The sequence below is a fragment of the Thermobia domestica genome, chromosome 1, assembly GCF_964235325.1.
Source record: "Thermobia domestica chromosome 1, izTheDome1.hap1.1, whole genome shotgun sequence".
Taxonomy (NCBI): domain Eukaryota; kingdom Metazoa; phylum Arthropoda; class Insecta; order Zygentoma; family Lepismatidae; genus Thermobia; species Thermobia domestica.
In genome coordinates, this window is record NC_137454.1 from 163,993,344 (window position 1) to 164,007,084 (window position 13,741).

General features: G+C 36.0%; 1 protein-coding gene across 1 annotated transcript; it reads left to right on the top strand.

Moving 5' to 3' along the window:
- Positions 1-4,413: 4,413 nt before the first annotated feature.
- On the top strand, positions 4,414-6,724 carry LOC145690566 (adenylate kinase 8-like). The gene has a single exon (XM_081765589.1). It carries the CDS (start codon positions 4,652-4,654, stop codon positions 6,620-6,622), a length of 1,971 nt encoding a protein of 656 aa, XP_081621715.1. The 5' UTR covers positions 4,414-4,651; the 3' UTR covers positions 6,623-6,724.
- The last annotated feature ends 7,017 nt before the right edge of the window (positions 6,725-13,741 follow it).

Consider the following 13,741-nt stretch of genomic DNA (forward strand, 5'->3'; position numbering starts at 1 on the left):
CTCAAAGATTCAATTAGACAATATCTCGACCGAGATCTGTCTTATGCCATACGTTGTACAGTACATGAGTAATTACTACACAAACACAATAATACCTAAAGTCATTAAAATAAGTCACTAAATTAAAGCTAGCGCGTTTTAATTTATGCCCAGATATACTCTATTTTAAAAATCATTACTTTCTTAAGTATAGCCAAATAATTGGTTATGTTGCAGTCATTAATAACCTTTCGTAAAACACTCAAAACATCGTTTCTCATCAATAAACAAGTACTGTAGTATAAACATATGGTGAAGATACTGGATATTTGAAAATATTCGAATTTTACGTCATAAACAGAATACCATAAGTGTTCTCCCAATGTTGACAAAATATTGTGTATAGATGGTATAGATATTGTATAAAATACCGCATGTTTATCCAAATCTCTTATATCTAACACACATCTTAAAGCATTGTCTGTGTTTTACAAATAGGATGAGATTATTATATGGATTAGAGGCCGGTTCAGTGATCTTTTCCGCTAACAAAACATTGATTTGATCACGAATGAAGGGATTCCATGCAGCAAAAATAGGACACTGAGCTCTATGAAAATGTGTTATTGCTTTAAGTTTTATGTGATGCTCATAATTCTCCACCCTCCCCATCGTATTTTGTTCCCACAAGAATGGAAACACAACAGAACTGTTTTTATGCGTTCTCACTAAAAATGTACCAGAGGTCTACCGATTTTTTCAATTTTAGGATCTGCTTTATCTCCTATTTTCATCAAATATTAACCTTACCTTACTATTTCACTTTCTGAATCTTCACCAGTTGCTACTATTACTATTATTACCATTTCCTATTTATTTTCCGGTAATTTATTAGTGTCTTAATTTATACTCTTTTCATATCACAAACAATTAAGATAAAAGCATCGGTAACCACTCATATTCTTTCGACTTAATAACTAAAAGTATATTCTAAAGAATATGGGGTGTGCTGACTCAAACGTGATAAAAAAAAAATAAGGCTGTATAAAAACTCCTTAGACAATGTTCTCATAAATCAAAACTAATTTGTTCATGCCTTGTCGAGAATACAAATAGAAACTCCTGAACACCTACATTAAAAAAAATTACAACTCTTTTGCAATAAACATTTCTTTTCTTCCGTTTATGCAGATATTATAATGGAAAGTCAATAAATTCTATCGTTTTTAGGATTTTTGGGAATATTGATCTAAATATGAGGAAACATCGTAAAAGTGACGCGAAAATGACCGGCAAAAGCTACATGTCCGGTCAATCTACGTATCATTTTGTTGTTGTCGCAACTACCGTTTTCTTTTCCTCGCTTACTGAAGTAAACGGAATTCTAATAAATAGCTCAGGCTTCAGTTTATAGGGCGCGTTGTTACTTCCTGTCTGCTTGCTGCTGTTGTGAACTTTCCTCTTATTTCAAAGGTTCTGTATTAGTAATGCGTAAGCTAAATTCCAATTCCAATGATAGTCGTCAACAAACATAAAAAGTAGGGACATTTTATAAAGACCCGACAAAGCAACATCGAGACGCAAGACATTTTCTCCGAAGTTGGAACTGTCTCGACAAGAACAGAACGAGTGGTAATGCCAGCGCAATGCTTTGATATATGGACGCAAACAAGCGAAAAAGAAAATTATGGATTTAGTGAGAAAACAGAGAGTGAAGAGAGAATTGTATTTATTAAAATTACAATATTACCCTCAAACATAGACCTACTCTCCGTGTGTATGACGATGTTTCCGAGTTACACTGAGTCTGTTCGAATCACTCAGGGTCAGACTCGTTAAGGGTCGGGGGCAGCGGTCGAAGTGACACGGTTTGCGGTGGTATGCCATACCGCATCTGGTTTTTCAGTAGTGAGGACATACCGTCTCTGATTTTTCAGTGACCAAGGCAATATTTAAATAGCCGGTATGTTGAGTCAAAATCATAATAAAACATACCGCCTCTGCTTTTTTCCCACTTCGAACACTGATCGGGGGCATTCCACGTCATGAGTCAGTTCGAGTCACGGGTTCTGTCGGAGTCTCATAAAATCTCGTGGGTCATGGTCTGATTGTTTCCGGGTCATAAGCCACGAATTTCGTGACTTGTCCCATCACTGCACTATAAAGAAGAGTGACTTATTTATAGCAACAAACTTATATGAAGGTTTGAAATAAGAATATAGTGTTTCTTAAAAAAAGATATGGAAATAAAAACATTTATGGGTACTCCATCGACAGGCGAATAACACACATTGAACTCCAAAATTTCGCATCCTTCATTTCAGTAAAGATATGTAAAGTATACACTGAAAGAAAAAATATAGGTGATCAGCATCTCACATCCAAAGGGACACACACACACACACACACACATATATATATATATATATATATATATATATATATATATATATATATATATATATATATATATATATATATATATATATATATATATATGAGGAATGTAACGTAACTAGATTACCGGTGGGAGCTCATGTGGTTCGGATCCCATGTTAATCAGTAGGTCCACGTCTCATATAGCCTCGCTGCTGAAAAGGACGGTAAACTCAAATTAACTCAATTCAGCTGTAACATAAGTATATGCATGTGATATACGGAAAGCTGTTAGATGTCAGACATACTGCAATGTCATGATATAACATCTAAGGGCAGTGCTTACGTAGCATATGGATAACGTATACTACATACTGATTTCTGTAGTAAGCAAGAGGATTCCGTATATTTGTACAATATACCGCTGTCCGGAGAACAGATTTTTCTCAGTGTATTGTACCGGACTATAGGCCTACAATGAATTATCAAGTCTCATGAAAAATATATACAAAATGTCACATTAAAAAAAGAAATTCCGTTTTTTCTAAAGAAATATTTCGATTCTATAAATGAGTATATGGGTGGCAAAATTTGACGATCATATTATTTCCTTCAATCGAAAGTTAATGTACTATTTATGCATATGCAGTAATGATAAGAATTTCATTCCTGTATTAATACAAAATAGCTATACAACAGTATGTTCTAAAGTTGAGCTCTTCATGCTTTCGCAATCTCACAAGAAGTGATATCAACGAGTAAATTGGGCTACAGGCCTAATTTCGTATCGATCTTCGCAAAATTTCCGGATCGTAACGCAACGCAAACGATTCCACAAGCAATTACAACCGATATGGTGATTATCGCGATAATTTTTGTGTTGCGTTGGCGCAAACCCATATGTAATGGGACCTTAAATAAACAATACCGATAAATTTGACTGTAAAAATATAAGATTACAAGAATGTCAATGGAGATACGTTAATAAATTTCCTTACTCTATCTACCATTGTTTCAATCTTGGTCTGATAATAAAGAATATCAAAAATTTGGGAAGTAAGGCGTATAGGATTTTCAAAACATGTAATACTAACATAAGAATAGTACATAAGAATAGTAATATATAAGAATAGTTTCCTGCCTTTTTTGTAGAACAGAAATATGCACGCGCAGTTCATAATGTGATAATTATCAGAAATTCACATTTCTGAACTATATGAATTTAAATTAGTTTATTTTAATAGCATTTTGTAAGTCTTAAATGGCCTATTTTTTAAAAGAAAAAACTCAAATTGTATTTTATTGAATCATTTACAAAAAAAAATATATTTTAGAATGGCAAATTGCATAATGAACACTATTAACAGGTATAAAATAATGTTTAATCGATCACAAGGAGACGTAGTTACATCAGACTATACCAAACACTGTATTCAGGAAAACTTAAAGCAGAGAGAGTAAATGTATTTTGAAATTATCATATACTGTAAATCAATTAAATGATATAACAAAGTACAAAAACACTTGTAGCAAGTTATAATTCACAAGTATACAAAGTTCTACTAACATTTCAAGGAAGAAATAACATTTTACTGTATGTTTAAAGAAAATAATTTAAATTCTAATATTTCTTCAATATAATCTCAAACTCCATAACTTATGTATGCAGATATACGTAAGAATCTGGCTTAGTGGCTAGTGCTTGCACCTTGGATGCATGTAGTTCCAGCTTCGATTTTCGGTGAGAAAGCACTAAAAATATGAACACATTACGATATTTTGGATTCTACTGTAGATCCACGTCTCATATAGTCTTGGTTCTGAAAAAGGATGTTCAACCTCAAGAAACAAACGAACATGAAACGTAAATATATTGTTTGTCCAATAAATTGATTGTCTTCCATTTATGACTTATCAACTTAAGCTATTTACTACCTTAATATAAAATAAAGGGTAATTTAAATATGACGAATGATAAATCGGATTACATAGAATAAATTGTTTGAAATGTATTGGCGCTCAGGGATTAGATATCTTGGCCATTAATTCTGCTCGTACAGAAGAGAAGAAACAAAAGAATGCTAAATAATAAGACAAACACTAAAATCAATCATTGATTAACAATATTGCGTTCGAACTTAAATGGATTTATTTGCATTAATTGAGTATGTGTTTGACAAGAATTGCAATTACTTTGTGAATGATGAGACTATTTTGTTTAAGTTGTTTGTTGTGTTAGTAGTAAATAACAGATTCATGCAAATAATTTTCTAGTAAGGACGTGTCAACTTCAAGAATGGTAGATCAAACCACTAGACCATTAAAAATACCATGCAAATTTATTCCATACTTAGAAAAGCACAGGATATACGAATTGTTCCAAGAATTAGCAAATAAATTAGTGTTACATCAACCTGACGACCACATCCAATTTTTATACGATTGTCTCAAACCAGCAGCGCAAATTAAAGATCGTCCGCGAGCATTTATTATCGGAACAGCAGAGGTGAATCTGGAATTATTTGGTCAAGTCCTAGCCGAAGAAGTAGGTGCAGTGTGTGTGACAATATCGTCAATATTTGAAAAACTACAAGAAACGAATCCAGAACATTTTGAAACAGACGAATTCGTGGGACCACCAGATATTATTACGCGACAAATTCTTCAGTTGTTTGAAAGCAGTGAATGCATAGAAAAAGGATGGATATTAGCTGGCTATCCACGGACAAGACTTGAAGCTGTTTCTCTTCAACGAAATGGTGTACTACCAACTCATGTGGTGTTGATCAAAGGGGTTCCAGAAGATGCTGTAATCTCAAATTTGCCTCTGAAATTAGAAGAAATTTTAGATAAATCATACGTAACATTAAGTAAAACTTTACAAAGGTCCCTAAATGTCGATGAGCATAGAGAAATAGCGAGAAAACTATTTAAAAGACATCTTCCAGGTCTCAGGCAATGTTACAAAAATGTAATAAAAGAGTTACCTCAACATCTTCCAGAATACGAAGCTTTGAAGATATGTTCAGCATTCATCACGAGCAGAAAACCATGTGGAGCACCTTTTCTTCCAAGAGCTGTATTTATTGGTCCTCATGGTGCTGGAAAACGAACCCAAATTAAAATTCTCAAAAAACGTTTTAACATCGTACACGTTGACTTCAATCGGCTTCTAGCTCAAGTTAGAAAAGATACAGGAGAGTTTGGCAAAGCTGTTCGAATATTAGAAGGCAGACACATCCCTATATTTCCAGACATTCTGATAATGATTATTGAAAATCGTTTACTGCAAGAAGACTGCCTTCGACATGGCTGGATTTTAACTAATTTTCCAAGAAATGTTAATGAAGCCATGTTATTGGATCTAATTGAAACACCACCAAATAGAATTGTGTTTTTTGATATGTGTGCTGTTGAATGCGCCGAAAGATTGGTTCATAGAAGGATTAATCGATATACAGGATCCAAATACCATTTATTGTATAAACCCCCTAATAATCAAAAAGCCGCTTTAGTTGGGACACATCCAGAGAATGAAGAACAGTACATCGACATGAGTTTGTTAGATTATATGGACAATATTACTCAACTTCAAGATTATTATTCTCTAGCTGTGCATATAGATGCAGAGGCATACATCGATAACGTAACTGAATCTTTAGAAAGTGCTCTGGTAAATCCACCAGTTCCAGGACCACCAAGAGTCCCAGATAAGGTAGTAGAAGTTTGGAAGTCCGGAAAAACTATCTCTGAAATTTTAGGTGAATATGGCCTTTCCCTTGACCTTGAAGAAGTGCCATATGAGGAAAAGGAAGAAGAAGCTGAAGAAGAGCCCATGCCTGAGGAGGATGAAGGGGAAGAAGGCTTTCCGAAATTTGTAAGATTTGGAAGTCCAATAAATGCCCGACTTGACCAACGTCAAGTAGAACGTTTCCCTGGTTTTCCTCTGGAAGAATCTGCTGAGGAGCTACTTGCAGAGGAACAATCCGAAATATTAGCGAAAGGTGAATCATCGGAGACTATTATTTCTGAATATAAAGGTAGTTTGGAAAAAGTTGCAGGCGAAGAAGACAAAGAAGGTGCAGAAGACACAGATACAACTGGAAATGTTGAAGTTGATGAAGCAGCTAGTGATGAAATGGCAGTTAGTGATGAAATGGCAGTTAGTGATGAAATGGCAGCTAGTGATGAAATAGCAGCTAGTGATGAAATAGCAGCTATTGAATCACTAGCTGATGAAATAGCAGCTAGTGATGAAAATGATTAAGAGATTATAACTTACGCTTAAAAAAAAGTTGTATGTAGTTTTGCTTAATAACTCAGAAGATGTAATACCCAGAAGCGAAAAATAAATTATCCGTATATTCCATATTAGTTAACATAAATCTTCAATCTTTGTTTCATCGTTCTTTGTTAGATAAATAATAATGTTCAATTATTTATTACTAACATGAATAGTTATAGCACGAAGAAAAAGAGATAAAGATGTATAGGTCTAACTTAGGGCTGTTGCTACCTGCATATAAAAAGAATCAATTCAGATTTATTTTCAGTTGAGCGCTTAATCTTGGTAAAACGAAGTAGTAATACATTTAATTGTGTCTAAGCGAAATACGTATGTCAATATATTTGCTTACGCGAAATATGTTAATTGATAAATTAGTTAAATAAAATACCTACCTCTATGAAGTAAAAGACATATCCATTAAAACAGGGACGGCGCCAGGAACGCTTTATGGGGTGGGCGGAAAGAGGCGAACCTAGTTCCTGGGTGGGCGGACAATGAAAATGAGAACTGGGCAATGTAGACATTTTTTGACAATAAACAAGTTTCAATTTTTATAGTCATTAGTTAGCTAAGGCTCAGACCGAAATTGGGGAGGAACAAGGATGTGGAAAACAGCTGTCTTGGCCTTATAGAAGGTACAATTCCGGCATTCGCCTGGTGGGACTGGAGAAATGCAGGACTTAGGATGGGCTATAGGCTCGACCTACAGAATTCCGCGTGGCAGACACACTACCTGTATTTCCAGGGTTTTTTTTTAAAGCAATAATAACGGTGTGTACTGTGTAGTAGATGAAGGTCAAGACAGCTTTAACTCCTCTCCCTCCAAGAATGCACATGAATGCATAGAAATAAAAGAAGGTTCCAACAACACAGACTAACAGATAATACTTTACTTTTCGTTAATAACATAAAATACACAACAAGTAGGTAAAGTAAACCAAGGATAAAATAGGCTACTGCAAACATTTTTATTTTTGAAGGATTTATTACAAGAAAGCAAGAGACAAAAAATATAAATCAGTATATTCAGAAGCAATACTGTCGTCTTCGCTCTCTCCAACATCTAGTTCATTTTCACTTTCTTCGTAATCGAACACTTCAAATTGCGAATCCTGGTTGTCACATGTATTTGTATTTTTGTCTTTTTCTCTAATGAAGAAGGAATATTACTAACGTCAATGGATTGAACATCGCGTTTCTTTGAACACGAGGAAGACACTGAGCCTGAGAAGAGATTGCTGATAAGTTTTTTCGACATATTAGCTGAACAAGCACCGACCACCGAGACTTCTGAACGCAACAGAGATCAACTCAACAATGCTATAATAAGGGTTTTTACAAATTTGTTTAATGCCACACGGATAAGACATTGCTGTAAACAATTGCAAGTTGCAACCCTTTTATAAGAAACTATCGCGCCGGCACAAAGCACTGTTCCCCTCCCTCTCTTTCTGAAATGACACAATAAACAATACTGGCCACCTGTCCATTATTTAGTCGGCTTTTTAAAATGTACTTCCTTTTTTTTTTTTTCAATTCAATTATCACGACTTTTGTCATAATTATATTACTACAAGTATCTGTCGTAAAATCATTTTTCATTGCAGAGTTCAACAGAGTCTTAGAACCTATTACACTTCAATCGAAAGTAATACTTATTGCTTTTGAAGTACAGGATGTCACCTTCAGTGCCAGATTTACGTATAAGCTTGGGGGGCCCAAAAAATTTAAAGAAAAATGGCTGTAATGTCATTTCCAAATAATATGAAAAAGCAAGCAAAATAAAACGCACATACAACAACGGTGTTCTGTACTATTATGTATTAAGCTCTCATGAAGCAAGTAATAGGGCCCTGTTTTCCAAACCGCCTGCAATGGGATTTCTGTTGCCCAGCCCCGCTTATAATGGAGCCCTCGTTTCCCAGCTCCGCTTGTAATGGGGATCTTGTTTCAGAGCCTCATTTGTAATCGGGACCCTGTTTTACAGCCATTACACTTTACTATTTTAATAAGACTTCACAGCATAAGTGATACAGTATCTTGTATGCGGATAGAACTCTAGTACTACCCTTTCACGTACTATTTGGAATTCGACAAGAAATTGAGTCTGGTAACAGTGGATGCATAAGAAGAAAACATGAAACGACAAGCTGGCGAAATAATAGTGAAATATATTGGAATTACAACCCTAAGCGGCAATAATCTTTATATCGCGAAAGTATAGATATTTCGCTGTACGTAAGTATGAAAAGTAGTGTGCAGAATTATTTTCATAACTTTCAGAACTTGGCACTGATTTTCAAAGTGATCTATAGAGTTGAGTTGATCTTGAATTTAATGACCCTTTCAGCAGCGAGGCTATATGAGACGGAACCTACTGATTAACGTGGAATCCGAACCACATGAGCTCTCTCCGGGAATCGAACCCGGGTCTCCCACTCCAAAGGTCCGTACGCTAACCGCTTAGCCACGGATGAGCTCATATAGTGATCTATAGAGTGCAATAATGGATCACTAAAGGCAGGGGCGGATCCAGGGGGCGATTGCCCCCCAGAATTGAATATTTTTTATTTTAAAAATAAAATCTATCCTAAGAATTTTCACCTTTGTATTATAAACGTAAAATAAAACCTATTGACTTCGAGCGACTGCCTCCCCAAACATTCAGAATGGATCCGCCCCTGACTAAAGGAAAGAATAGGAGCACGAATCATAGTGATTTCATCCATTCGTTATAGGCATATAAGTCGTTCGTTTGTATATACTAACAGTATTTTATGTATTGTTACGTTCAGAACTGCCCGAATTTACGTTGTGTAAGTTAGTATGCAGCAGACTGAATGCATTAGGTTATCGGCACTAGTTACTACAAAGCAAGGCAAGGTACCAACATCTTTTCACGTCACAGTAAAAAGATGCTACCTACATTTATAGGACTTATAATAATTTTATTGCAACAGTTAGGTTTTTCAGCCAGAGACGTATCTAACCAGAGGCCGGAGAGGTCTAAGCCCCCAGTTTTTTGAGTGACAGAAATAATTGAAGCCATTACTTACATATTTTTGAAAGTTTATAGTAAACTCAGATATATCTATCATAATCTGGGTTTTAGTTGCTCCTCCTCCAGTTTTAACCTTCTAGATTCGCCTCTGCTTCCAGCGAATTTGTATCGTATTACAACTTGTGTAATCTTCGAGAGTTGCATTCCATTTTGAGTTACTCTAGTAACCTGACCTGGAAAAAGCTCATACGATTAGTTGAGCTTCAGGCAGTACTTACCAACCCTGGATGATATTCAGATTGTATTTACTTACATCGGATCCCTGGAAACGTTTCAAACTTTACCCAACTTGAAATGAGAAATGATGCGGTCTCCACATATTGTAGAAGCATGGCGTGGAGCGTTGATCATAGCTGGTGCAAAAAGAAAACAGAGAAGATCGGCAAGGGGCTTTATTGAGACCAAATTAAACTATCGTTAATTTTACAAATTTTACAGTTTTTCTGTAATGTTTTCAAAACAGTAAGTTAAGATAACGAAATATATGCGAAAACGTATTTAGATATGTATTAGGTCCATAAATTACCACATCGCATATATTCAAATAAAAAAGGTGAAATTTTGTCGCTGAAAAAAAAGCTAGAAATACAAAGAGCCCCATTATTTTCAATAGCTTAGGGCCCCATCAAACCTAAATCCGGCACTGGTCACCTTCATTATTCTACTTCTGTTGGGGTGGGCGGATGGGTAGGCGAGGCCATCCATCGGGTGGGCGGTCGCCCACCCTTAACGCCGTCCCTGCATTAAAAGAACGTCACTTAACATATATCTTAACTGTCATAAATATTTTAAGTTTAATGTACAAATTATCTTGAGGTGAGGGGTAATTAATATACATTGTAGTTCCCAAAAGAGCTCTACAAATGAACAATGTTTCCGCTACAAACTAATAATTATTGTATATTTTGTTTAGAAAATGAACTACGTCGTTGAAATAAGCGCAAGTAACACATAAAAATTTTAATGTACTTACTCGTAACTTAACTATTACGAATTCCGAAAAAGAAAAGAAAATTATCTTGATGGATTTTGACCAAACCAGAACAGTATTTTAACAATTTGGCTGTCATCAGAAAATAAAGTTGGGATTTGAGTTCATGAAGAAAGGACTCTTCCGATATGATTGATTGGAGGAACTAATGACAAAATGAAATCTTTGAGTTTTACGTCCCATGGTTATGCCGATTAGGCTAAAGGAGACGGTGATGATGAGTAATGAATGAAATGGTGGAATGAAGAAAGTGGGAGGAAACGGGAGAACCCCGAGAAAACCCACGCACACGGTGTTTGTCCACCACAAAGTTCACTTGGCGGAGGCTGGGATCGAACCCGGGACCTCAAACACCAGAGGTGAACGCTCTACCACTGAGCCACCGCGGCCCCTGAACTAATGACAAGTTTGGTTAATGTATATACATGGATAGTCCTTGACTACAAATTAGATTAATGAATATACATAGTTTTTAAGCACTTTACTATGAATTGCATCCTCATTTAAAGTACAAATAAAATGGGACTGCTGGTGTTTCTCAAAACAATAATTTGAATATTTGTGTTAAAACTCTTAATTTTAGGAGGATTATTTCATAATTTGCTCTTTCTTGTTTCTTTCTTTGGCACGTGGAATCAGGGATAATTTTAAGTTTCCACCGGAAGAGGACTCGAAAAGAAAAAACAGGAAATGAAACTAGTACCATACTTCGTTAATCTATGCTAGTATTGCGAAAATATTGATGACCTTGGTTGAATCCGAACTAAGAAATATTCCAGGAATTTCTTTGCTCCGAAGGCAAAATATCTCCGCAGAATCACCGTCCCTCCAAAACCATCACTGTATAGAATTAATCCTTTACACGTTATAGTTTGAATGAATGAGTGATTCGTAATTGTACATCAGATTTCAAGGTTATATTTTGATTTGAAAGAAATTAATATAGAGATCATTATTGTTAACAAACATCAATTCAATCTATAAATACATTTTTGACTCCAGTGACAGGATAGACTACTTTAGTAAAATCAAGACTTAATACACTGAAATCGTTTCATAAGATTTTCATTCAGAAGACAACACTGCATTAAAGTGCTCACGACATTTGGATATATTCATCCTGGGAGTCAAGTGGCCATGTTTGTGGTTACGATTGGATTTCAGTTTAGCGTTCTTGTCAGTAGCGAGCAGTAGTAGTGGTCCCCGTATGCGCGAATGACTCATCCTCACTCTTGTGACGTCATAGGTCAAAGGTCAATGACCTTGGCCCGGGGTCAATGACCTAGGGGTACCTAGGACCACCCCCTCTAAATTTTGGCAGGGGTACCTTGGCCCACCCCCTAAATTTTGGCAGGGGTACATAGGACCACCCCCCTTAAATTTTGGAAATTGCCAAATCTAAAAATTTGGTATGGTAGCCTAGGACCATAGTATGTACCTCTATCAGTATTGGGTGTCTATGTCGTTCCCTTTCATGGGTAAAAAATTGCCAAAAATTCAAATTTCGGAGGTTTTTGACCTAATTTATCCTCTTGGATGAGGTATTATTACCTTATATAGTTATATGGGCGTATACAGGGGTCCATTACCTTTCATAAGACATGGGTACATTAATGTACCCCTTGAAATTTTTGGGAGGGGTACCTTGGCCCACCCCTTAAATTTTGGAAATTGCCCAATTTAAACATTGGGTATTATAGTACAGGACCCTAATATGTATTATGATAAATTTGGGTGGTCCACCTCGTTTCCTTCTAGGGGTACACAATTGCCAAAATATAAACGTAAGCAATACGTTATACCACGTGTTTGGTTTTTGGTCGATTTTATCCCCTTTGATGAGGTGTTATTACCCTATATGGTTATATGGGCGTATACAGGAGTCCATTACCTTTCATAAGACATGGGAATATTAATGCACCCCTTTAAAAATTTGGGAGGGGTACCTTGGCCCACCCCTTCAATTTTGGAAATTGCCCAATTTAAACATTTGGTATTATAGTATAGGACGCTAATATGGATCACTATAAATTTGGGTGGTCCACCTCGTTCCCTTTTAGGGGTACAAAATTGCCAAAATATAAACGTAAGCAATACGTTATACCACGTGTTTTGTTTCGACCTAAGTTATCCTTTTGATGAGGTGTTATTACCCTATATGGTTATATGGGAGTATACAGGGGTCCATTACCTTTCATAAGACATGGGTATATTAATGCACCCCGGGAGGGGTACCTTGGCCCACCCCTTCATTTTTAAAAATTGCCCAATTTAAACATTTGGTATTATAGTATAGGACGCTAATATGGATCACTATAAATTTGGGTGGTCCACCTCGTTCCCTTTCATGGGTACGAAATTGCCAAATTTAGGTACAACCACGTGTTTGGTTTTTGATTTAATTTATTCCCTTGGATGAGGTCCTATTACCTTATATGGTTATATGGTCATGTATAGGGGATCCATTATCTATTATAAGACATGGGTACATTGGTGCACCCCGGGAGGGGTACCTTGGCCCACCCCTTAAATTTTGGAAATTGCCCAATTTCAACATTTGGTATTATAGTACAGGACCTGATAAATTTGGATGGTCCACATCGTTCCCTTTTAGGGGTACAAAAATTGCCAAAATATAAACGTTGTACCACGTGTTTGTTTTTTTGGTCCATTTTATCCCCTTTGATGAGATTCTATGATTACAGGGGCTCATTTCTTATCATAAGACATGGGCACCCTTCTTAAATTTTGGCAATGGGGGTCCACTGAAATTGTCCAATTGAAGCATAGTACAGGACCTCAATATGTTTCGGTGGTCCTATTACCAAATTTGTTTAGTACAACCACGTGTTCGGTTACTGACTCAATTAAGGTTATAAGGTATGGATGGGTATCCCCTTTCAATTTGGTAGGACCCTTCGGTGTGTAGTACAGTCACGTGATCGATGATTTGGTTTTAATGCGCGACGAGGTCCCTGGTCAATGTTCTCTAGGAAAGATTCTTGGCATTTAAAACTTTTTTCTTCAACTTTTCAAACTAAAAAAT

Coding starts and splice junctions, on each gene's coding strand:
- LOC145690566 (XM_081765589.1), top strand. CDS start 4,652: ATGGTAGATCAAACCACTAGACCATTAAAAATACCATGCAAATTTATT.